This window comes from Excalfactoria chinensis, chromosome 9 (assembly GCF_039878825.1).
Source record: "Excalfactoria chinensis isolate bCotChi1 chromosome 9, bCotChi1.hap2, whole genome shotgun sequence".
Classification (NCBI taxonomy): Eukaryota; Metazoa; Chordata; class Aves; order Galliformes; family Phasianidae; genus Excalfactoria; species Excalfactoria chinensis.
The window spans coordinates 12336330-12361819 of NC_092833.1; the positions used below are offsets into that span (position 1 = coordinate 12336330).

At 46.2% G+C, this 25490-nt stretch overlaps 1 protein-coding gene across 1 annotated transcript; it reads right to left on the bottom strand.

Moving 5' to 3' along the window:
- Nucleotides 1-661: 661 nt before the first annotated feature.
- Nucleotides 662-22778, bottom strand: SENP5 (SUMO specific peptidase 5). The gene is made up of 10 exons (XM_072344418.1): nucleotides 22668-22778; nucleotides 16317-17894; nucleotides 13092-13197; nucleotides 12791-12938; nucleotides 12108-12155; nucleotides 10205-10282; nucleotides 7553-7690; nucleotides 5939-6022; nucleotides 4533-4583; nucleotides 662-4446 (listed from the first exon to the last, which is right to left on the bottom strand). Exons 2-10 carry the CDS (start codon nucleotides 17272-17274, stop codon nucleotides 4336-4338), a joined length of 1722 nt encoding a protein of 573 aa, XP_072200519.1. The 5' UTR covers nucleotides 17275-17894; nucleotides 22668-22778; the 3' UTR covers nucleotides 662-4335.
- Between the last annotated feature and the right edge of the window lie 2712 nt (nucleotides 22779-25490).

Genomic DNA, 25490 nt, shown 5'->3' on the forward strand with positions numbered 1-25490 from the left:
AGGTTCTAGTATCTCTTATGATTTTGCACTTTAATGATCTGATTTCTTAGCACTTTCCAGTGAAATAATATATTTAACAAGCATCCACGCTTCCTCCTCCATGATAGGATTTTTAAATTATGAATGTAATAAAGACAATGATGTTGCCAGTCTCATGATTAATAGCTTAAAGAGTCATTCACCAAGCCTTCATTCCTCCCGTTATCGCAAATTCACAAGCTGTATGGCTTTGTAAAGTTCAGCAGAGACAAGATTTAACTCTCTGGTTACACAGCTACATCAGCGAGCACTACCAGAAGGACATTCATTTAGTTTGATCCAGTGAAGCAATTTAAGCCCTACCTGTTCTGTTGACAGATCTGTGTTTTTTTAAATGCCACCTTAGTACAAAGCGCCTAACGCAAGATTTCCACCCTTATTTATGCAATGTGTGACACCTCCAATCTTGTACGCTGTCACGGCTTAAACCACAGTGAGCTCTATCCCAGCAATGCTACGGAACGGAGAGCATCATTAGTGTACGGTTCAGAGTTATTGAACTCATCAGCTGGGGAGGCTTCTCCTAATAACACGGGCTCCAAAACAAGCTGCTACAAACATTCCCTCTACCATCACATCAGTTGCTTTTAAAATTAAAACTGCCGAAAGAAAATGGGGTTTATGGTAAAACTTCATTTTATTACTTCACAGGAACATGAGCCTCATTTGATGCAAGAACACACTCACAAAACACAGTTACTGCTCAGTGGAGCCGAGTCTACATCACTTCCCAGGGTCTGAATCTGCATGTTAACCTGAGCAAACACTACAGTAGGTAACGCCAGTCAAAACCCCGAGGAAGGAAGGGCAGGTTAAACACCACACTGCAGAAGCTACGAGCCATCAGCCTGGCTCAGCAATCAGTGCAAGCACATCTCGCAGGTATCACCTGCACACCCTGCTCAGAATGGCCTGATGGCCCCAAGGAACCACACTAATGCCCCCCTCCACCTGCTGCTCTGCAGTGGGTGTATTCCTACGCCCTGCAGAACCACTTTCAATTTTGTTTTCTCTTTGTATTTATGTCAGCCACACAGCCATCCCCAACTATAGATTAAAGCAAACAAAATGGAAACTAATCATTTATTTCCAATTGTGCTGAAGGTTTATCACAACTCAGCTAGCTTGAATTTGTCACGCGTGAGACAGAGGCCTTACCAGTTTCTGGGCCTATTTGTATAACTCAGCACGACAATCTCTTCACAACGAGTCATGAAATTTAAGCATCAGCCAAACCTGTTCAGAGTGATTTATGAAATTCTGAATATCGCATTAATGGAATTGCTAACAGCCATCACTACAGCCACGTAAATGTGCCTCTCATAATACAAACACTCTACGTGGTCCCAAATGTTTAAGAAATGGCAAAAACAGCGACAGATTATGGAGTCCATCTCCTTTAAGGCATCAAAGACATTCCCAAGGAGGAGTTAATTAGTCCAGTTTCACAAGATACAACATTACAGAGTCGGAGATTCTGAAGGCCTGTGATTAATTTCCACCCTGCACCAACAGACTTTGCTTACATTAGCTCTGTTTTCAATTTCCCCTTCTTTTTTTCAGAGGCCTCTCACTGCTGTACTCACAGTTGGAGACTTGAGTTCAGCTTCTCTGTACTGCCCCATAACCAACTGGAACACTTGTCAGCAAACCTCTAGATGACAAGGAAGCACATAAGAAGTACTTTCCAACATGCATCTTTCCCCACCCTCTTCTCCAGCTCACCAGGCAGTGACTCAGACGTGAGCCCCCTCCCCTCCTGCGATCTGGTGCGCAGATGCACTTGCTTCAAAGCATCAACACTGCTGTCAAAAACAAAGTTCACACAAATACTGTCCTTTTATTGACGCCACTGATAAAGAGATCGGGATCCAAGATTCCTGCCAGCCTCTCATACAGAAAAGGCAGATTCCTCCCCATCAGTTGCAGGCACTGAGGGTTGGCAAAGGAAGCTGTGGTTCAGTCCCTGCAGAAAGACAAACATCCACAAACACAGCATCTTCCACAACAAGTCGGCCTCTCCTATGCTGGTGCACCACTGCAGCACATCCTTCAAGCTTCCTTAGCAACATCTTAAGTTCTGAATATGAAGTCTTGCTTCTACAGTCCCCTTTCTGCATTTCATTCTTCACAGGCAGTCCTGCCTGAGGCCATGGCTTCACTTGTACACATCCAAAGCTGGCACTGCTTTCGTGAGAACTCCCCTGTCCTCTGGGTTAAGCTGAGCTTAACCAGATCAGCTGAGCTGGTCCCACCACATGGCAGGATCAGCACTCGTGCCATTCACACAATAGCAGTGTGCAGAGATGAGAACAGCAGCACTAGCTAAAACACTCTGGCCTAGCACATGAGAAACTGCATCCCCAAGCTTCGGTTTCCATGGAAGTCACCCTCTGCTACTCAGTCACTCACCCCAAGGTGCTGCTGTTTGTGTCAGCCGTACTTTGGGAAACGACAAAAGAACCACGTGCTGTGGGGTCCTCTGCACTATACAATGAGAAAATCTATGCTTGGCCAGCCTGGGTCTTAAGGTTTTTTTGATCCACTAAGTTCCCTATTTAAATTATCTAGCCAAGTGCTTCAGGCCCTCCTTATCTTGCTAAATTAAGCCAGCCCTTGCCAGCTGCCAACAAGGCAAAGTGGGAACACACCAGGCTACTGCTGAACCTCCTCCTCTAGCACAGCTCAGCATGTGCACGCTTCCATCTCCTAGCCTGACTGCACCCGGCACTCCCTCTTTTCTCCCAGCTCCCTCTGATAATCCAGGAGGGATTTGCACCTGGCTCGGCTCGAGCCTGAGTTAATTTGCAAGACAGAAAAGTCAGAGTGGTTTTCTTCTGTCACAAGTCAGGGCTATGGACAGACACAGAGTCAAAGCAAAGCTGTGCAACAGATGATGCGTAGTACTGAGAACAGTTTTCCTCTGGGCTCACTCCCTTAACTGGCAGAAAAACACAGCAAAGACTTGTGCTGGTGTAGCAGTCCCGTACGAGCAGTCTCTTCAAACAGAACTGGCTTCCTTCATCAAAAAACACATCACAGTTTAGAGATCAAGGCAGAAAAACCAAAGTCTCAAGATCTACCGCTCTCGCTTATCCCTGCTCAGTGCAACAATACTGCAAAATTGAGTGTTGGATTTACAGCCTCCTGCCCTTCCAGAGCAGAACCATGATTTCTTTGTGTGTTTGTACAGCACCCACCACAAGTGCTATTATTCCCAACCAGTCCCATCAGTGCTGCTGAACGCAAATGAATCTAGGGATGCTTGGAGACAATCAAATAGCAGATGCAGCAGAAACGAATTAATTTATATTTGAATGAAGGCAAAAGCCAATGGGAGGTTAAAGACAACAAGCTAGAAGGGAATTCATTTAAAGACAGAGCTGAAGGGAGAGATGCAGAAATGGTACATTTCATTTCATATTGTGGAAAAATGACTCAAAGCCATCTGAGATTTGAACAGTTACAGCCAAGGATTTTATCTCAGTATCTGAACTGCGACTCTTCAGGGCCAGGTTTACAATTCTCCTCCTTAATATGCACACCATGGAGACTTCGCAGGGTGGAGGAACGCGCCATCAATCTGACTGACTGCACATCTTCGAGCTTTTTATTACACAGACAAACAGTGAAACCTCTTTTCTGTGCAAAGGCTGCTTTTTATCTACAGGGATGGGCTGACCAATGACAGCCAGGTAAGTGTTAACAGAACAAACTCAGTTAGCAACTTCAGCTATTTAAAAAAGGGGACTCTGCAAATGAACTCCGCAAATGATTTTAGCCACCCCAAAAAGTGGCCATTCTGTACTATTCAGCCACACCGAGGACAAGAGAATAATCAAACAGGTTCTAGCTGTTCTTTTTATGGCATTGAGTTGTGTGGGGTTTTTTTTTGATACATTCAAAGCATTATTGCATCAGAAAACATATCATGCATCTTTTTGTTTCCAGACAAATTCACCTGTATTTGTCATTTCTAGCTACATCTCAAAGGTGCACCAAATCTACAGCTTTATGGTTTTCGTTGCATGCTTTGCCTATATGCATGCTGAGATAATAAATATTAAATACAGGAAAGAACAAAAGAGAACCAAACTGACATTAGGAATATTTTACGGCAACTCTGTTATATTCTGCCAGTTACAGAGCTTGTCAGAAAATTGAGGTAACAACAGTGGCCACACCACTCAGCTGAGAATTGCTCAAAATTCACGGGAAGTTTTCAGAAATTCAAGTAAACAAACACCAGCTGCAACTTGTCAGAAATGCCAGAGAAATTAGGTTGGCTGCATTTTATTAGTCTATTAGCTGGCGTTCACACAGCTCCTTGTAAATCCTTTTTCTCACTCGGGGCATATCTTCCTGGGAGAACTGAAAAGGCTGGTCTAAGGCGAGGCACTTGCAGTACTGAAGAAAAGGAAAAGGCTCAATTGAAACAGGACATTTGCAACACAGACAACATAAGCCACCGATTGTTTGTAGAAAGCTCTTACCTGGAGCACAAAAACCCCACAGTCACTGTCATTTTTCTGTTGTGGAATGCACTAGAAGGAAAACAAACAAGAAGAGGCACATGACATCTTTATGAGACCATGGGCACACACGGCAACACCCATCCTTCCATTCTGTAAGTCCTGCTTCAAGTCCAAAAGCAGATACTGCACAACTACCAGGTATCTTGTTCCCGGAGACAGCTGCTCTGCAGCAATAGTAACTGCAGTTGTAATCACGTATTCCCATCCCAACTTTTGCAAGGTGACACTCAACACCTAGCTAGAATAGCACCTTACATTCAGAAAAATATATACTATTGGCCTGAAAACAAATTACAAACCTTTCTTTCAAGTTTATTTAGTGACATAGGCAGAACAGCTCCTCAGTTAGTTAAAATAAATGTTTGTGCAGCACCATCAAGCTTACACAGCACCAAACTGTATCAGCAAAGCCACTCTGGCCTAGAGAAAGATTCTTCTCAACAAGCAGTATCTTTTCTCCCCCAGCCACACCAAAGATTCTGAAGGAACACAAAAGGTGGCACGTGGTCAGGCACTGACTCAATGCACTGAACGAAGAAGCCTCAAATGGTGACTTTCAACCTTTGTTCCTCCTCCATACACCATCTTTGATACACGGAGCTAAAAGGGGAAAAATTATTATTTTCTCATCTCCCAAATCCCCTACCTAACAGAATATAGGAAGGTGAACCCTGACTGCACAGGGCGTACATAAGCATTGAAGGGAATCATTCTACCATTGTAGCATCATCTAAAAATAATCCTGTGCAAGGAGGGAGTTGTTGGGAGTGTCTGGAGTGCCATGACCTGGTTTTTGTTTGTTTTTTTCCCCCATCTTTGGAGCAATTTTGGGATGGCTACGCAAATCTCCTATTCCTTCATTTACACTACAGACAAGTCATTGCCTTTTATTGCTGCCAGACTTTGTTTACTTGTGATCAAATGTAATGTGCTACAAACAGCCCCAGAGACTCAAGCTGCCTATCCATTGCAAATACAAAATACAGGCAGCAGCAGCACTCATCTGTTTCCTCCCAGCTTAGCTCTGAAGAGTCCACTGGGGAGAAGTTAGAAAGCAGAGTCTCCAGCTCACTCTGTCCATGACCTTGTGCCAACCTGGGCATCAGATACAGCTTGTGCTGCTTGGATATTTAATTGACCAGAGATCAGGTTCAGGTCACCAAGTTACATGCAGAAAGTATTAAAGACCTGGAGGGAGGTGGGTGAAAGGCAGAGCTTTAATTCCCACGTGTAACCACCTGTAACTCCGACCACTTTCCTTGCAGTCAGCATGAAACAGTTCGCTGCTTATAAAAAATATATAGGTTTAGAAGCAATCTCCTAAAATCTGCCAGAAAGTCATCCTGCAGGATCCTGCCATTTACCTTTGTCACAGCAGTCTGCCAACCCTGAAGGAACTCGGGGCGATTCTTCTCTTTTGCTTCAGTCAGCAAATACTTTCGAATGTTCTTTATAAAGGAAAGGTGAGAAAACAACAGTATTATTCCCCAGAGAAGGAACAAGAGACAGACACTGACATCTTTGTTGACAGCTTTTTGACAATGAGGACAACTTCCAGGTAAGCATTAAGTATTAGAAGTTGGGCTCAGACCTAGAGGTAGAGACCAAAGTCTTCTACACCACTCAGGCTCATTTTGGTCCATCAAGGCAGGCTGCAAGGCCCTGCAGCCCCACTGCGCACTGTGGCACTTGGACACAACATCAGGTGCTCTCAGCCGTATGGACACGCAGCACAGCTTCAGCACGTGGGCTCTCACTCAACTGCCACCTTGGTATTCAGGATGATAGCCTTTTCCTGCCTGAATTCCAATGAAAAACACTTTGAGTACTGCAGCTAATCAACAAAGCCCCAGGGAGCGTTTTAGTGACATACAGGAAAAAATAGTCCAACACAAGAGAAAGAAGCAAGATAAATGAGCCTCTGGTCTTGGGTTAAGTAAATCCTACTTCTCTGTAAACAGGCTGGTGGTTTATAGCACAATTTAAACACACTTCAGCACACTAACATTCAACTTAATGGGCAGACCACAGGAGAGTTTTGAGTACTGGCCTCCTACCCCCAAGAGAGGGCAAAAATAGAAATGTCTTACATACATGAGACAATTAAGAGGGATGGGAAGCTGCAGGAGAGACTGTGGGGCTGCAGAGGGACCTCTAGTTTACGCAGCAGGTTCAGGAGCCACAGAGCATGAGGTCTCTCGCTCCCGGAACAAACACTGGCTTCACCTTCAGCAAATGCCAGAAGGAAGCCACTATCTTCATTCAGAAGTGCTGGCCGGGAACCCTCCCGGGTACAATAATTACTACTCTGCTGTAAGCCAACAGCTACACACAGTTTAAAGTAGAGGATCGCTACATCAAACAAGCAATTAAGTTGACAAAATTAGCTTTTCTAAGAGGTCACTGCAATTTGCCAGTCCCAGCAAAAACTTCCTGACTGTTCTTCACAAGGACTGATATTTTCCCTCCAGTGTTCAGGTAACAGTTTCAGAAGGTAGCTGGTTTACAGTCAGAGGTGCTCACTCCATTCTCGTGCAGAGGAAAAAAGCAACACACTGCTAATATCACAGTAACAAATAAACCCCACTGGGAAGCACTGCGGCACCTTCAGTCCTGTTCTCTCACCTTGGCAACCTCCCCCCAAAGCACTGCAATTTGTCAATTCCTAAAGCCACGTCCTGTAGCAGTTTAAAGAGTTGCTCTCAATCTCTCTCAGACTATCTCCTTACCTACGGCTGCGGCTCTGAGCCCCTGCTCTTTGTGGGAGTGACAACGCAGAGGAAGAAGAGGTGCACTGCAGCACGCCCACACCATTCAGGGAACATGCAATCTGACCTCAGCTTCCTGGTGTGGGTTCACTCTGGGAACCTCCAGGTCAACAGCGGGCATGCTGCTTTTTAAAGTTGAAGGATGGACAGGAGGGGGGGTTATTTGCTTAAAGAACCAGTTCAGACTTTGCAAACAGCTGTCACTCTTACCTCTACACAAAACTTAAAATGAATGCCTTGGGAATCATAAAACGAAATGATTCGGTTGGGGATGTTCACAGTAATGAGGGACCAGTGGACTTCCAGGTGAATAGGGATCAATAAGAGAGTCTTTCTGAACAAGTCCACCTGGCAACAACAATCATCATTAGAGGATTAGAGGAACAATACACAGAAAAGCATAAGACTAATTGTATCCCAACAACCCCTCATTGAAGTGGTCTTTTCCACCCCCCACTCTTCCAACACATTCCTCACATGCCTCTCACACGCAGCTTACAAGCAGGCACAAAAGTACACCTACAGCACTGACAGCAGCTAAGGAGCATCACACAGCACCGCAGCTAGTCACCCCAGCCGTTGTGGCAAAAGCCTGCCCACACTGTGCTTCAGCACCTGTACCCAAGTGGGTCTTCTTCCGAGTAACGCTGGGAATACAACCGAGACTCAGTGTGAGTTAATGATGACCCTTCAAGAATGCTATTGCTGCAATATGACCACCGCTGATTTCCACCCGAGCCACGTCACAGGCAGCTGATGCACAGAGCAACTGTGGCAAAGCCCCCAGAGCCAGCAGGCAGTGGAGCCCGACTCCCCCTGCTGTAAGATGGGAAGGCAGCCGGGCTGCACGGTGCTCCAGCCAGCAGGAAGGGGGGATGCAATGCAGATGCACGCTTCCTTCCTTGAGCTTTGTGCTGCAGCAGATGCACTGTGGCCACAGGCAGGCAGACAAGAGAGAAAGTCTCCAAGTACAGAACAAGTTGATGAGATGCAACAGGCCGGTGCCTGTGTGGCAGATGAGCCTTACGCTTTTGGAAGCGAGTCAAGCCAGGCTTTTCATGATCTTCACTCCTCTCCAAAAGGTTGTCTAATTGCTGGGGTTTTCGTGGTTCAGTCCAGAAAATAAGAAGAAATAGAATGCTGAACTAAATGAACCCATCCTGTGCGAAGATTTCTATACTGCTTTTCTCTTTAAAGAAAAAAAAAGAAAAAAAAGCACTATGCAATTTGAACAGTCCATAATTGCTGCACTGCTGGTACAAGGCAGGTCGTTTGTCAGAAGGAAAAGTGTGTTTTTTGAATAGCAGTGGGAAGCTGAAGGCACGGAAGGGTCTGAGCACTCACAGCAGCTATCAGCCCCGCCTCGCTCACAACACCATTTCCACTGTCACCAGCATCTCCGATCCCTCCTGCAGGAACTGCTCCCTGAGTGGATTACAGCACTCGGCACGCAGCGATCCATCATTTTCAAAGAGGAGCAAGGAGATGTCAGCCAGCAGCAGGGCCAGCCCGCAAAGGAGAGCTGGAATAAGATAAATGAACTGACCCTCCTGCAATGCACAGCAGCAGCAGCAGTGCCTGGTGAACCCACGGGCCCTAATGTGGCCCTCGCTGTGAGATTGCTGCAGGTGTGCAGATCTGGAGGAGAAGAGAGGGAAAAGGCAGCCACAAGCTGGAAGAGTCTGTAATTAAGAGCTGTTGTACAGCAAAGATGGTGGGGACCTGGATTCATGGCAGCACGACAGCGCAGAGCCATGGGGCTTGCAAGAGCAGGACAGGGCCGAGCAGCACATCCTCTGGGCTTCAGCCATGTGCATCCTGAACAGCACATCTAGAACACTGGGCACAATGCTATGGTGTGTTTAAAAAGTAGAAACAAGCTGCCCTCAATTGCTTATTGCAGAATGAAGCAGTCTACATCAATCCTCCTAATGGAAACTCTTTAGCTCTCATTCTTGCTTTCAAGATTCTTCAAAAATCGAAGTGAAAATCTGTCCCTTCCCCAGCTGCAACACGAACACAGGTTGCACTTTCAGAACCTACCTTCCCTTTCTGAGCTTTTGCAGAACTCGGACTGCCAGAGAAAACTTTGTAAAGATCCTGTAATAGCAAGCACCGATATTCTGGGTCTCTTTAAAGAGATTTTAATAAATTATATGAATAGGTTTTATATTCGGATAATGAGCTCATCTCTTGCATTTCACAGATGTGCGCTATTTAAGAGCTCCTGCAGAACGATCATACATCCAAGCGTGGCCTTTGATTAGTCTTGCCTCATCTACCACATTAAAAAGGACAAATGCTCACGGAAAACAGAGTGCTGTTCTTTGCACTTGCTACCCAAGGAAATATCAGAGCCCATGATGTGGTGCGGGTTCTGGAAAGCAAGGTGAATTCTGTCCTTGTCATGAAAACAACAGTGTGGTTTATTAACTGCTGGACTCTTCATTTCTGCTCACTAGCACTGGCACGTGTTCCACAAGAGCAGCAGTTTGATTTCATCAAACAATCCCAGTTTGAGATAAAAGAAAGCAGCAGCATTAAGTCTGCTCTCCCACAGATTAGTGTACCTGGCACAGCCATGAGCAGTAAGAGACGTTTCTTGCAGCTAAATGAAGCTCGCACCAACATACCCACAGATAACCTACCACCACTGATGAAGCCACTCAAAGCACTATTTCACAACACAAGCGAGGTAACCTGAATAGCATCACCCAACTGCTCTTGCTAGCCACAGCTCACTTTGCACAGCTCCTTTGCAAACTTGGCCTCTGCAGACAACCGGCTGCTCCCAGTTTCAAGTTAGTGACTCGACCCAGCCCCAAAGAACCACAGCACTGACAACACAGAGTTATAAAGTACCTTTTTAGTCCACCGCTTTACCCCATTATATCCTTTGGTTACAAGCTGTCTATGAAAAAAGCTGTTAAAGAAATGAACCTAAAAGAGAGAGAGAAAGAGAAGTGAGCACAGAAATCCTCATGCACAGTCATTCCTCTGCCTCCAGGATAATTTATACAGAACAACTCATAATGAGGCATTATTTAATGCAGGTTTTTGTAACAGAACCCCAGAAGGGACAGAGACTTTGCCAAGCCTAAACTACCACTGTTCTTTAGCAAACAACAAAAAGCAAGCCCTCTTTCCTCATAATATACGATGCGAGTCATTGCTGTGTTTGTATTTACCCTCTGGTATCTCCAGGTATATCATGTTTAGATTTTTGGTGGGGATGGGCCTGCGAGAAAAACACCAGGATAAGGTTTTTTGCTGTTCTTTAAAGGGATTAATGAAGAGATCACTGGATTAACGTAGTGGGGGTGAGACAAAAGGGAGTAACTTTGGTTTCTGGTTGCTGGAAGCTCAGAGACACAAAAAAGAGAATCAAAATAAATGTCATCAAAACAGTTACAAGATGCAATCCAATGAGAGTCATTTGTATTCAACTACTACAACCAGCTCCGGACTTCAGACAGAAACAATATTCTGTTATTTAAAAGCATTGCTAAGTTATACCACATCTGTTTTCTGAGTAACTGAAAACCTGCATTTATGGGGAAAAAAAAAACACAGACTTATGTTAAAAACAATTATTTAGCTCCAGGTTAACGCTATTATCCCCCATGCTTTGCTTCTTGCAATTACAGGAACGGAATAATACCGGTGCAAACCTGCAACATCTGCTTTTAATAATTCTGCTAGTGTAGGGGTGGTAGATGGCTCGAGTTATTACTTAAAGTTAGAAAATGCTGCATCTGAAAACGCAGGCTAACAGCCATTAGCTATGCCAGCAGACTTCAAAACCACATTCTGAGGTACCAGCACAAAATCTCCCATGAGGATTTCAATTATGCACTATGAAGAAAAAGCAGACACAAGCAAACAGATACAATCTCCAGCACCACAACCCTAGCACATGCTCAGGAAGTACGGAGAATACTAATGAAGAATCACCATCGCCACCAATCAAAGCAACAAAGCTCTTTCTTCCGAGCGTGAAGATTTTAAGAGTGAGGTTCTGCAGAGCTCATCTAAAAATGGCTTTGTTTGGTTCTTCCTTTGTGGTCTCACCTGAAGTTGTTCAGCTCCACCAGTAAACAGATGGCTTTTTATAATTGCCACTGCTGGAAATTTTGTCTTGATTTTGTTTGTTTGTTTGTTTTTTAGTTTTGTAAGTGCAATTGGGAAGAGGCAAACACTCTGCTGAGGATGCACAAAGCAGAGTGCTGCAGTCGCTGCTGCGTCCATTCCCACTCAGCAGGCACACAGCTGAAGCTCTCTGAGCAGCTGCGGGGTGAGTGAGCACAAGCAGCACGTGAGCACAGTTCAGATGCTGCCATTCATGGTCTGCCATCTCAGCAGGAATCCAACTCCAGTAGAAAACTCAGCTAAAATACTGGACTGGTGAGCAAGGGCATGGAGGAAGCTCTTTATAAGCAGACAGGATGGAAACAGAAACCTCCGGGAGAGAAAGGATTGTGGGATGGGAGAAAATAGGGCAGCCAGCTTCCACAGGTAGGTCAGTAAATCAGGCTAGGACGGAAACCACCTGCAGAGCTCATGCAACAGATTCTTGAAACAAATAACAGCACTGAGAACCATATTTTAGTGCAGGGAAGGGGGAAAATTTGAGCAACAGAAGCAACAATCTGTAACCGAACCACACAGAACATCACTGAGCAAAACCTTAAAGCTGAAATATTCAGTGCTTCACCCCTTCTCAATCTCCCATTATGTACACTTGTATAAAAACAAAGACTCCCACCTTTTCAGGGACTGCATCCATGATGAGTTCACCATACATGTTAATTATCTGTAAGAGTTCACAAATATTTCAATAAGTACAGAATTTTATAAAGCCCAAATCCACAAGTTCCCCAAAACCCAGCACCTTTCACACTTACAGCAGCAACAAGGAGCTGAGCAATTACTGAAACGTTTTGCTGTAGACTGAAGGACAAGCGCTCTGGAACTAATAGTGGCCTGCCCTGAGAGAGGCTGTGTAGCTGGCTGCTTGAAGCCTGCCCCAATCTGAAATGCAGTTTAATTCAATTTAAGTGTACCAGTGCGTGCCCTTGGCTCTGCAGCCTTCCTGGTTTTTGGCTGGGGGCCACAGCCTGCTGCTTCAATCCGCTGCTCTTGTATTCTGCTTTTCTGGCATTGAGCTCGTGAGGAGACACTCAAACATACACGGGTAGTTACTATTTTCTCAAAACAGAGAAACATCACTCCTTCATAAGGAAGCAGCTCAGCTGGGACTCCTCCTCTCTTCCACTTGTAACCACTACTATTCCACCTGCCTTTGTAAAAGCCACTCACCACATTCTTGTGCTTTTCCACTACAAGCAGGCTATCTATAATGCAGCAGAAGGTGAGCAGCTGATAGATAGCCTGACATAAAGAGAGCTAAAAGGGGAAGGAACCACACACACACCAAGCGTCTCTGACCTGGTCATTCAGCCAGTTCTGGCCTTCCAGTGTAGCTAAATCATCCATATCCAGCATGTGCTTATTATAGAAGACCCGGAAATTGCAAGTGGAGGATTTCGGATGTTTTTCCCGATACTTCATGATTTCCCTGGTGATAAAAGGTTTTCTAAAACAGGATCGAAGAAGCAGAAAAAAGCAAGTCAAAGTCAAGGTCACGTCAAAAGAAATTCTACTGCTTTAGGTGTCAGACATAGAGTACATGGTAGCAATGCAAGCAACGTGTCCTTTATAAAGTCCAGAATGTGATACTGCTACACACCTATGGGAGAAATCTTCATTAAAGACTTCTTTTAATCTTCCCATGACATCTTTTTCACAGAGCGGAACTAAACTGCCATACTTCTTCATAACTTCATCTAGGAATCCTTTAAACAGACCAGAAAAACGTAAGTGCAAACATGTAAGAAACCCTCCAAGTTGCATGCCCAACAAAGCAGCCATTTCTTTCAAGCACGAGCAGCAGTCATTCTGCACCCAACAGACACGCAGCACCACACATGGCATTTATATACTAAAAAAAACTAATCTTGAATTGGCAACATTAACTAAAAGCGGGGTGAGGGGAGGAGGACAAAAATAAAGAGGCAGAAATCTGATCGTTCAGCTTTACAGGAAAAGATCAGACCCAGTTCTCACCATATACACGCATATCTACATCAAACTAATTATATCAGTACCAAGAGGAGAATCCAGCCCACTGCCTGTTTCAATTAGCATCCTAAGTAATTTTACCACAACATGAAAGGATATCGTTTATATGCAACAGTTTTCACTGAAAAGCCGATATCTTCTCCTTCTGGTATGCAGGACGTGCCCTGGTCAGCAATGTCTGCAGCTCCTCTGCTGCCATCACTGCCACTGGAAAGAATGCCAGTCTCTCAGCAAGGTTAACTCATTTACTCTGTATCCCAGGGATGGCATTTAAGGCCACAGACAGCCATGTCAGCCTTTGTCTGGGAAAGCACCGGACAACCACAGGAGCAGAAGCAAAAGATATTAACTGGAAATTAATGGAGGGGGTGAATAGTGGAGGAATTAAAATATCAGCCAAACCCCCAAACTAGGAAATAAATATATTTTTTTCCCTCAGACTAGAATAGTGGAGACACAAATCTCATCCAAACATCCAAAACTAATTAGAGAATGAAAGAAAATAGAAAACACAATTTCAACACTTAGTAGCAAATATGAAGGAGAAAAGACCATGTTCTCCAGCTTTCTGCAAACAAGTTTTCATCTGCAGCAGAAAACATGTTCTATATACAGAAGGAAAGCTGGATCTGAGAACAAACACAGTCCAGGGCAACTGCACCAATCCGAACTGCAGTACTTGTGTCAGGCCTAGGTGCAATGGGAAAGGGCATCCCTGGATTGCAATAGACACCCGGTTCTCTGCTTAATGAGGTTTCTAACAGCTAATGACATTTTTTGGAAACTTTCTAAGATCACGATGGGAAAAAGCAAGATGAGAAACATCTGACTCAAGTGTCTGGAGAACATCACTAAGCAAAGAACAAGAAGGAAAGGAGGGAGAACAAGAACAAAACCCAGAGACAAGAGGAGCAGTGAGGATGCAGCAAGAAATACACCTGGCTGTGCGACAGAAGGAAGGGAGGCTTGTGGAGGGAGATCCCACAGCAAGGACGCATCCTTCATGAGGAGATGTCCTTTCTTACAACTCTGCCACGTGCTTACCTACAACTTCTATCCCTTGTAACTTAGATCTGATATAAGATCGTACAACCGTAAAAGACAGGAGTTAGAGTCCTGCTCTCATCAGAAAGCACTGAATAACATTGCTCATTAGCATCCACAGCCAGCTGTCACAGAGACATTCAAAACTCAAGAGCATCCTAACACATCTCCTTCATGCATCTATCCTATAACTCTTGCCAGGTCAGCAGTATCTTTCAGGGATGTAGGAAACTGTTAACAGTGCTCCTAAGGAGGCAAGAACTCACGTACAGAGTTGCAGCAAAATCATTAAGTTCTTTGTAGGCTTTCAGCTGAGAGGACCCAGAAGTGTGAACGTAAGGCAGACCTGGCATCACCCCTCAGAGAAGAGCCCTGAGCCATGTGGAAAATGCAGAGCAGTCCCACCTACTTTTATTGAGAAGCCAGGTAAGAGCTCCCTTAAAATTGTCGAGTACGAAAAACCCGAGTCCATTTACTGGCTTTTCTTTTTCTGAAGCTGTTCAGGCCTCCCATGAACAAGATGGGAACGTAACAGCCTATCAGACTCCAAAACTTTAACTATCACCCCAATCTTGGTCCTCGGCTGTTAGAGAAGGACTACATCCCTTTTTTTTCCTGCTGGATGAACTTTAAAACTCCATTGCAGAAGTGCTCTGCTCACTGTGGTACAGCGGTTTCTCTCAGTTTCTTACTCAGTGCCTGGTTCCTGCTGAATTACATCAAGCCAGTCATAGAGAAACACATTCCACATTAACTTGCAGATATGAAAAGCTAAGTCATCTTCTGAGGTCCAACTTGTCCTACACATTTTGCTTTAGGGATTCAATTGCAAGTTTCCAGGAGGCAAGAGAGAATCTAGGTGAGGCTAAAAAGCAGGACAGACAAAAGACAGCACATCAAACTATCCCTCTAACACCAGCTGACACCAGCTCCAGCTTCATGGGAATTTACAAGGGCAATTCCTCCAAAGGAAGACTTTCGTTACCAGAACTGAACACTCTATTAGTGGCACTGGGTAGTGTAACACATTCACTCAGTACTCTTACTATGGGTGTAGTATGTGCTGTATATAAATAAGACACTGATTACTATTTTTAGTATGGTCCACGTTAGATGCTATCAGATACTGCACGCTCAGCACTGGCTAAAAAAAAATCCCTAAACCTTTTTGCTAAACCTGCACTCCTGGAAGCCTAGTCCTGCCTTTTTAAACTAACATTGTAGAAGACGAATGAAGAAGATTCATTAAACCTCCTTCACGAACAAGCATGGAGAAAACCTCCACGTGATTAAAACCTGCGATAATGAAATTACATGGTTTAGTTTCAGTTATCAACGGAGCAAAAGATGAGTGAATAAGACTATAAAGTATCAGAGTGCTGCGTGTTCTCAAAATCCAAGTTATGAGTAATAATTTGCAACCATGAAAACACTGGATATTTTAACCTCACACCATTGGGTTTAAGAACCATGTGATAAAAGACTTTTTAAATGTCCACCACCGCTTTTTCACAAAGACCCCAACCAAATCACATTGCATTCTCTAAAATCAGAGGCACTATTCGACCATTCCTCATAAACCTTGCCAGCTAAGCATTGGTTTGGCCTTCACTCACACAGCTCTCCTCTCTGAACCTTCATTTCATTAAGTACTACACTCAGCACCTCTTCCAACTCAAAATAAGAAGCCATTTTAACAAAGGAATTAAAACATCATTAAACTCCATGACACATCCAGCAGTTTTCAGGAACTCTTGGAAGCAAGCCCTAAGATGTGTAAAAGATATACCACAAAGCCACGCTGCCAACTGCTCATCAGCCACCCGGGAAGCTTTCTGACCATTCTTTTTGCCTCCCTTCCGAGTTCCTGATTTCAGTTCTGTGCTTTCTGGTGAAGGCTCCTCAAGAGGACTCTTACAGTACGGGTGATCGAGGAGCTTTGCGCTAAAAATGTCCAGGTTCAAGGAGCCCTCCACTTCCATTTGGTTCGAGCTGTCCGCATTTTGTGCCAGCTCCATGGATAAAGGTCCATTTGCAAAATTGTCACTGACATCAGAATCCTGCAAGGAGGATTGTAACAGTATCATTCCATCTACACCCATAACTTCACACCGTTCTGCATCATCTTGACCCGAAACCGCAGTATCTTTTGCTACCACACAGATCACAACATCGGAGCTGCAATCCTCTGCTGGAGCCTCGCCGATCTCCACCTCGTGCCCAGTCTCTGCCTGCAGAGAAGCTCCAGCTCTCAGTTCTGGCAGGACGGTGCCAGCGCTGCCTTCCTGCCCCCCAGCTCCCAGCTCCTCGGAACGCAGCTCAGCACTCAGCACCGCGTCCTGCACGTGGTCACTCTCAGATGCGGGCACTTCGTTCTCCTCACCCGAAGATCTGGGTGTGTTATTGTTCATATCTGATAAGCTGTACTGATTCCAAAGACAGTTACTTTTAGATTTCCAGCAGGAAAACCAATTACACAATCCACCTTCCAAATCCCGACGGAGCGTCTCTCGATGGTCCCTCGTTACTTTCTGCACCCACCTTGGCTTGATTTTTCTCAATTTGCAGGTTTTGCCTCTTGCTCGAAGTTCTGGGGATTTTATAATTCTATACCGAAACTTCACCATAGAAAGTTTCTTATGCATCATAAATAAAGATCTCTTTTTTACATTATTATGGCTAAATTTGGACCTCTTTACAGTTGTCAAGGGGCCACAAGTTCCATTCCACTCCTTTTGCAACAGCATTTCCTTTTATAGTTGCTTAAAATTACCAGGACTGTGTTGCCCGCACCATTATTGCTCTCCTCCCCACCATACACAAAACCACCTTTCTTTACAGGTAACGCAGCACCATGCTGTGTACCACATGAGACACAATGAACGTCACCAGAGATGCTGTTAAGAGGTGCACCAGTTTCTAATTCTTTGTCCAAGGGATCTTCGCTCTGAAAGGATTCATTGTTGAGTTTTCTTACTGCTTCTCCAGACGGGCTTTCAGCTTTGAGACTGGGACAGGAACTTTTTGCCCTCAGTGTTTTTGTAAGGAAAGCTCTATGGTTCAACAGTAGGTTTTTGATAAGTTTCTGCATTTAGCTGCACATCAGGAGCCCACCTGCGCTGGAGCTCAAGTGCCCTCCTTGTGCACTGCAGACTTCTGAACAGTTTGTTGTGATTTAAGCTCACAATTAGCTGAGCGCTGTCTCTTCCTTGCAGCTAGGAAGAATTCCTTTTGGAAGCAGCGTTTCTCAAGCTCCCCAAATCCAGCAGTCCATCTTCTAGACAGGGCCAGCAACTGACTTCTTTTCAAAAGCAAATTTCTTCCATGTTTTTTCATATTTCTGCTTCATCATGATCTCACAAATCAGCTGAAAGAATAAAGGAAATGATTTCAGTTGTCTGTACCGTGATGCAACAGCAGAAAATCCAGGCACACATTCCCCAGGCAACGTAATGTAGAATTCTACCTACCCTCCAAACACAATCCCACCTTCCCCAGGACTTGCTCTCAAACACCAAAATAAAATACAATAAAATACAAAAGCAATGGTTGCAACGGCTTGATGTGTAAACAGGCTCATCTCATTTACCTCCCCCTGAGGCACAGCCACAAACAGGCAATCCCCATGCAGCCCACGCTCCCCGTGTGTAATTTCTGACTCTCTGGCCTTAGGTTAAATCTTGTTCAATACCCATGCTGCAAAGCAAGCACGGTTAACTAACTTGCTTCTAAGGGCTTCTTCAGAACAGGACTTTGAAGCCCAAGTTAGTCAACAAGTGAGTGCACATACCTGATTCCATCACTACTGTACAAAGAGAACACTTATTCCTGGGCAATAAATGTTAGCAGTGCTCCAAAGGCGCTTCACACGCTCACACATATCTTTCCCTTAAGGGACCAGCAATGTACTGCCACAGAAGAAATTCTGATGTTCTGACTCTATAAAGCATGACACAGCTTATGTACTCTGTGAAGTGGTTCCTCTGTATTTACATTAACAGCTCACTCCATGAAGCAAAGCCATCAGCTGCTATAACCAGTGTTTATCTTTGCATTAACAAAGCAAAGACAAAGCAGAACGTTAGTTAATCACCTTAAACTACCTTTTCCCTCTAAAACCTGCACCTCAAAGCGAGCCCTAAGGATATATCACAGACTACACAAGAGTACAAAGCCTCCATGACAATATCCATCCATCCTCACTGCACAGCTCGCAGTTATGGACTCATTAGCTCAAAGGCAGAAGCATCCAGAGCACAAGGAGAAGGCATCAGCCAGGCACGACATGGGATGGCTCATGCAAATTGTTCTAGCCTAAGTACAACAGGTAGCACCGTACTTCCGAATGCTTTGTATCTGTCTCAAGTTCAGAATGGACTCTGGCCCCTCTCTCCCATAACCAGCTGATTCTGACATACAGGCCAACATCACAAGTTTTTTCATGGCCACATCCAGCTCAGCTCAAGAATGACAAACACGCGTCATCGAGCTGAAAATAAAGCATTACCAACCGGACTTTAAAGGCAAACAAAAATGCCAGTCACCTGCAAAACCAGGTATTTAAAATCAAACTTGAGAAGCTCTTCTATATTTCTCACTCTGCTAATCTCATGTACAAACAAGAGGAGGCAATTTTTGACTTATTTGTCTTTTGGAGCTGACGGGGACCAGAAATGCCGAGAGGATAAAGAACATCACTGAGCACTCGGGTAAGGTATTCCCAACACACAGAACCAGCCAACACAGAATGGAACTGGGCTATTTCCATCAATGGAGGTGCATAAAACCAGACAGCTTTACAATATAAATGCTCAGTGGGGCCTGGACCTTTTGTAACCCTCTGCAGATCAGCATATAACTTAGTTATCATACGAAATCTGATCACAGCATCTCTTCAAGCCAACTTGCTCATAGTTGCTCCTCTAACATTTACATATTACTCGGTATTACCTCCAGCTTATGCTTGCTTTTATGCTGCAAGCTCTACTTGTCGGTCTGTTGATGTATGCTGCCTCCAAAACATTCCTCGAGCGGCCCCAGCGAGCAGCAGCCAAACCACACTGCAGCTAGGACAGCGTCCATCCAGCAAAACAAACAACCCAGCAAACCGCTGTGTTCTCAGCAGAGCCACGTGCACACCGGGCTTCTGCTGGGCTGCTGGTCTCCAGCACAGCACATCGGGTATCAGTGCCACCACTTCCCAGGAACAACAAAAAGAACCTGAGGCAAACTGGAATCGAGAGGCAAGAGAGGAGCCACAGTTTCAGTGCAATCGCTTGCAGAAGCAATCAGCGTAGCTCATTGGTACACAAGTGTCACAAAATCCAGCTGCCTGAGCTGCAGCAAGGGGAGATGTTAGGAAAGCTGCTCTGCCCGCTTGTTCTTCCGCTTTACATCATACATTAGATTGTTAAGACATTATCACTTGCATGACTAACAATGCTTCACGTTTGTCTGTGGCACATACACCAATTTTTGCATATTAAAAGTTTCTCTGCATAAAAAAGTTTCTGCTTAAAAAGAAAAACCATTTAATCCAAGTAAACCTTTCCTGCCCTCTGCTCTCCCTCTCCAAACACAATCAGTTTTAAGTCTGGATCCCTTTTGAGCAAAGACCTCCAAGAAAGCAGCTAATCCCAGGCCTAGGAGCTGAAACAGTTCCCTTTTCTAATAGCTGCATTACTTGAAGTGACAAAAGATAATCCATAAGCAAATATTCCACTAGAAGACGCTGCTTGAAGAACTTACTTTCCCGTCAGTGCTACTGGAGTATCACTGGTTTTACTTGGCAACATAAATCAGCATGGCAAAGGTGCAGCTTAAATGTGTGCTGCTAGGAAAGGAAGTGAAACGAGCAACGCAGAAACAAAGCAAGCCAAAGTTTAAGGGCCTGAAGAAAAAGTCACCTCTCAGCCTATTACATCGGCAGGGATGGAAAACTGCAGAAGTCAGGACACTTCCACCACTAGAAATCAATGGGCTCGTACAAGCCATACACTTGCTACACATGAATGATGCCAGGAGTTATGCCAGCAAGATCTTAAGAATAGCCCCACACAAATACCTTCCACAGATCACACGTGAAAGAAATTTACCTGCCACAGCCCTCACCCTTCAGCTGTGTTTGATAGGCCACCTTCCAACGATCCAATATTAAAAGGTATGATCTCTTTTGCATGGGACAAAGAGAGCCCTGAACAGTTCAGCTTTGCATCAGTAGTGGACTCTGGTAACCAATTTGATTTGAACTAAAATATTTTCTGGGAGCTGCTCACCACTTCCCTTTCCAGAGCAGAGAATTATCCCAAGAGCTCTTGTAACTCACCAGCATGTCGACATGACATCAAACCAGCCTAAAACTGAACACCTGCACGAATCAGAATGGAAGGGCCCTGACCCTGCAGTCAGTTATAAACACAGAGCAGGTACATGTTGCACTTTCATAAGAGCAATTAACAGCACTCTCCGCTTGCAATGCCTGTAGTTACAGCTTACCTGAAAGCTTACATGGTTGCAGCTTTAAGTGAAATCAGATACTGGGAAAGATATAATGTACTCTCTTCTTTCACCAATTTTAAACCTGCCATGGTTCTACTCCTGCTTCATCTTTATCAGTCCCATTTATTTTTGGCAGCTTTAGAGAGCTAAAACACACAAACAGGAAAGGCAATGCTGCTGACAGCACACTGCCAAAGGCTTCTGACACCCAAAGCATCTGAGTTGTACTTCTGTACACCTTCTGTACCCCTCCCTGAGCACACCCAGCACAGCTGGGACCCCACAGCAGCATGGCTACCTCCCACCTCACCACTGCTGTGCTGGGCCCAGCTGGGCAGCCAGCACCTCCAGACAAATACAGCTGAGAGTAACAGCTACAAGCTGCTTGCTAACCCCTAGCATTGTTCCCAACCTGCACAGGTTTTGATGTTGCTATTCAAGATGTAGACGACACTTGAAGAGCATCATCTTGAAGAGCATCAGTAAGGTAACCAATGCAAACAGCCTTGGGTGTGTTGCCTTCCATGGGCACCAGAAGTGCACGCATCACCTACTCCCGTGGGAGGCAGCAGCTCCTGCAAGCAGGCAGTGAGCCCAGCCATTCCCATCAGGCCTCAGCCAGCAGGCAGGGCACAGGGTTGGGACAGGGACAGGCCCTGCCCACCCACACCAGAGTCCAAAATCAGAAGGGGAAAGAGGAAGCCAGGCTGGTGTCTCTCTCAAAACCACGGCATGGCCAGAACCTGATAAGGTCAGGCGGTCTGAAACTACTCAGTGTGCAGAAGTAACGCAGGCCCAAGGTCTGGGAACTGCCTCCTCTCTCCTCTTTCTTTTCTGTCTCACTCAGCACATTTCTGGGAGCCGTTCACCAAACACTCAGCTTTGTCCCCGAGGTGAAACAAACTGCAGGGAAATACATTCTGACAACACATTAACACCAGGCCGTGCAGAAACTGCCAAAGTCCACGCTGACATGGGCTGTCATAGCACACACAAGGAACTTCAGGCTGGGCCTCCTCTCCATGGCTGCCAGGAACCAGCCCCAGATCACACTCAGTTGGCCGCACATCTGTTTAATTCATTGCTGGCACCTTTTTTTTTTTTTCTTAATGATTTTCCTATGGCAAAGCTAGGTTAGCACATCAGATTAAACAGCACGGATGAGAAACGCTATCAAAAGTCGGAGCGATGACGAAAAAAATCAAGATTAAAAAGCCCCAACTGCTTTAGCAAAGCGAGGCACGAGGACAGCAGTGCCTTTCGGCTCCCAGTTCTCAGACTGACTTTAACGAAGCGCGGCTCACGCTGCGCCCGGCCTTCCCGACAGCCCCGCAAGCAGAAGCGGGGAAGCGGCTCGAGGCCTTCCGGGCAGGGCACAAACCCGCCTCTCCCCGCACGGCGGCACAGCCGGGGCCCGCAGCAGGCCGCGCCGCGGAGGCCGCCGCACGCACGGCCGCAGGGAGAGCCCGCCGGGACGGGGCCGAGCGGAGAGCGCAGCCCTCGGGCGCAGCAGGAGGGCCGAGAGCCGCGGGGCGGAACAAACAACCGCGCGGCGATGGAGGAACCCCGCGGCCCCGCCGCCCCCAGCCCGCAGCGGGCGGAACGCGAGGGGCAGCGCCCGGACGGCCGCCCTCCGCCTCACCTCGGCCGCGTCCCGGCCTCCGCCGCCGCCTCCGCCGCCGCCACACGCTGGGCCCGGCCGCGTTGCGCCGGCGCTGCCGCGTCAGTCCTGCGACGGGGCGGGGGGCACGAGCGGAACCGGCAGCGCGCCTGCGCCGGGCCGAGCGGGGCCGCGAGGGCTCGGGCTGGGGCCTGCGGGGCGGCCCGGCCCCACATCCTGCACGCCCTCTGCCGAGGGACGGGGCCGGGCCGGGCCTGCGGCCGAGCCGAGAGGGAGCGGTGCTGCTGCCGGCCCGCTGCGGCGTGGCTGCGTACGGGGAGGGAGGTCACGCTTTGCTTCGTTGCGGGGAATTCCTCCAAATAAAGAACGGGCGGCCAAGCGGAGTTGGTTTGAAAACAGCCCCGATGTATCGGTTCTGCTATAGCTTTGCACGAGGGGAGCTGGTCAGCGATCACACCACGCCCGTGGTGCTGTGGGCAATGCAGCATCCAGGCCACGTAACAAAGAAATAACAAAAGGCGTTTAGAAGCCAATGCTGCAACTCGCCACATGGTCAGTGCCAGACAAAGCTGCTGGCTTTTATTTGTTTGTTTGAGAAACGTCCAGGCCAGCTCCCTCATTAAACACATGCTTTCCTAAGCAGCCGTGTGCTTTTCCTGCACGCTAAATCCAGCCGAGAGGGGCTGAGTGCTTCCAGGGCAACAGGACGAGTCCTCTGGCCTCTGTGGAGCACACAGTAAATAGGGTGCGTGGTGCACGGCTGGGGCTGTGACGGCAAAGCAGGAGCACAGCAACTGGAAGGGGGATTCCTCCCTGTTCCATTGCAGCACACCCTGCTCTTAGCACAGCCTGGGCCAGGCAGTCATGGGTGCCATCTGCTCCAAGCACTTGGGACACATAAATGGGAGCCCGAGTTCATGAGATCCTCTTAAAAAAAATCATGGTTTGACTTTTGAAATGTGGGTTTTTATGAGCCTTCTGGCTTTGCCTGTGAGGATCAGCCTTATTGCACGTTTATGCTTCCTCTGTCCACGAGGGCTGGTAGCAGGGCCCTAACTACTGGAAGGTAAGGTTTGCAGATGAATAAGATGCCTGTAAACACGGAGGCTTTATGGAATGCACGAAAGACACGAGATGTGTAAAATGTAATAAATAAGTAAAAGCCAGACTTGGCAATGCGGGCAGAAAGGACTGAATGCCAACTGCATGGCTGTAACATTTTTGTGGCCAAACTTGCAGCCTCAGTGTTTTAATGATGGGAGACTTTACTGCATTTAACAGAAGCCTGGATTTGATTCTTGCAGAATAAAAGGGCTTTTGAACACTCTGTAAATGCAGCTTCCTGACTTCATTGATCATCGACACAAACACAGAACTAAATCGCCTCCGTGAGCTGAAGAACAGCCCTGCTGATTCGGGCAGCAGTGAGCTCGATGGGAAGCAGTTGCTGGAAGAGGACGTGCAGCTTGAGCTGAACCAGTTGGCTGCTCTGCATCTCGTGCAGCCAAGCACCAGTACGGCCAAGGTAAAGCTTCATAGGACCGTGTTTTAATTGGAGGCTGCTCACAGTCGTTCTGAATTCACCAAAGAATGCAAACAGCCGCATCAGGAAACGCAGCAAAAGATTATTAAACTGGTGGGGCTGAAGAAGGAAAAAGTACTTTTTTCTTTGTTGTCACTGCCTACTTTCCTGTGTCTGAATAGGAATAAAATGAAGGACTACTCCAAAGCACATTCCATGGCTTCCAGTTGAGATGGAAAGCCTGCACTGGCAGAAACGTCCGTACATCTCAGCACATACTTGCCACTAAAGACATTGAAAGGATTGTTTTAAGTTGCAATGAAGAAAACAAGCTTTAAAAAAGATACACTAGCAGCAAGTGAGCTCTAAGCTGAATGCAGCTGTGGGCAAAGGAGTGCTGGCTACTCTTTTGGCCACACTCCAGCAAGACTGAAGTTTCATGATGTTGATCCTAGAACAGAGCAATATTGGGGGTGTGAAGGAAGCAATACTACGACAGAAATACCCCCGGGTGCTCTGTGAGGAAGCATTCTCTCGGCACAACCTGGTCCCTGTGCCTCCAGCCCTGCCCAGCTGAGGCAGAGAACCTGGAGTGGTCGGAGCAGCTCTGCCTTGTGCTGCCCTGCTCAGCTATTCTCTGTGCCAAGGATGAGTGCACAGCAGCTCTTGATAAGAAAGGATCACTCCAGCGTATCTCAGGGGTGAATCTCCTAAAATTTAAGCACTGACTTGTATCTTCAGTTAACAAAAGCAGTGTTTACACTTTCAGTTCAACAGACTTAATACAGATTAAGCCTTATATCACTACAGTTGTGTACTGCGCTGGCTTACTGTATTACACAGCAGTTCCGAAGCAGCAAGAGGGCTTCGGCTGTGATCCCACGTTGCTGTTTGATAGCTGCAAGCCTCACTGAAAAGTCTGAAATTTCCAGCTGCATCCTGGTTATCTCGAGCAAGGGCTGGCCATGTAATGAACACATGCAGCAAACTCTGCACCGGGTCTCCAGTGAGCTGGTTTAAAAACATACACTGAAAACAAAACAAACACTTCAGAGCAGGCACCTCATAGCTGGTGTAGAGTGCGCTCCGTGTCCTGCACAACTCATTCTAGGGAACTTCAAGCAGAGGTGTGGGCCCTGGATGGGCATCTCTGATATTTCCATCACTGCAGGGTGAGTTTTCCAGTTCCTTCTCTATGACCATGACCCAATTATACAAATACAGTCAGCTTTTAATGTACAAAAACCACTCCTACTTGCACATTTACTCAACTAAATTGTAAGTATCCATACTTTCATAGTTATAACACTGACAAAGATTTC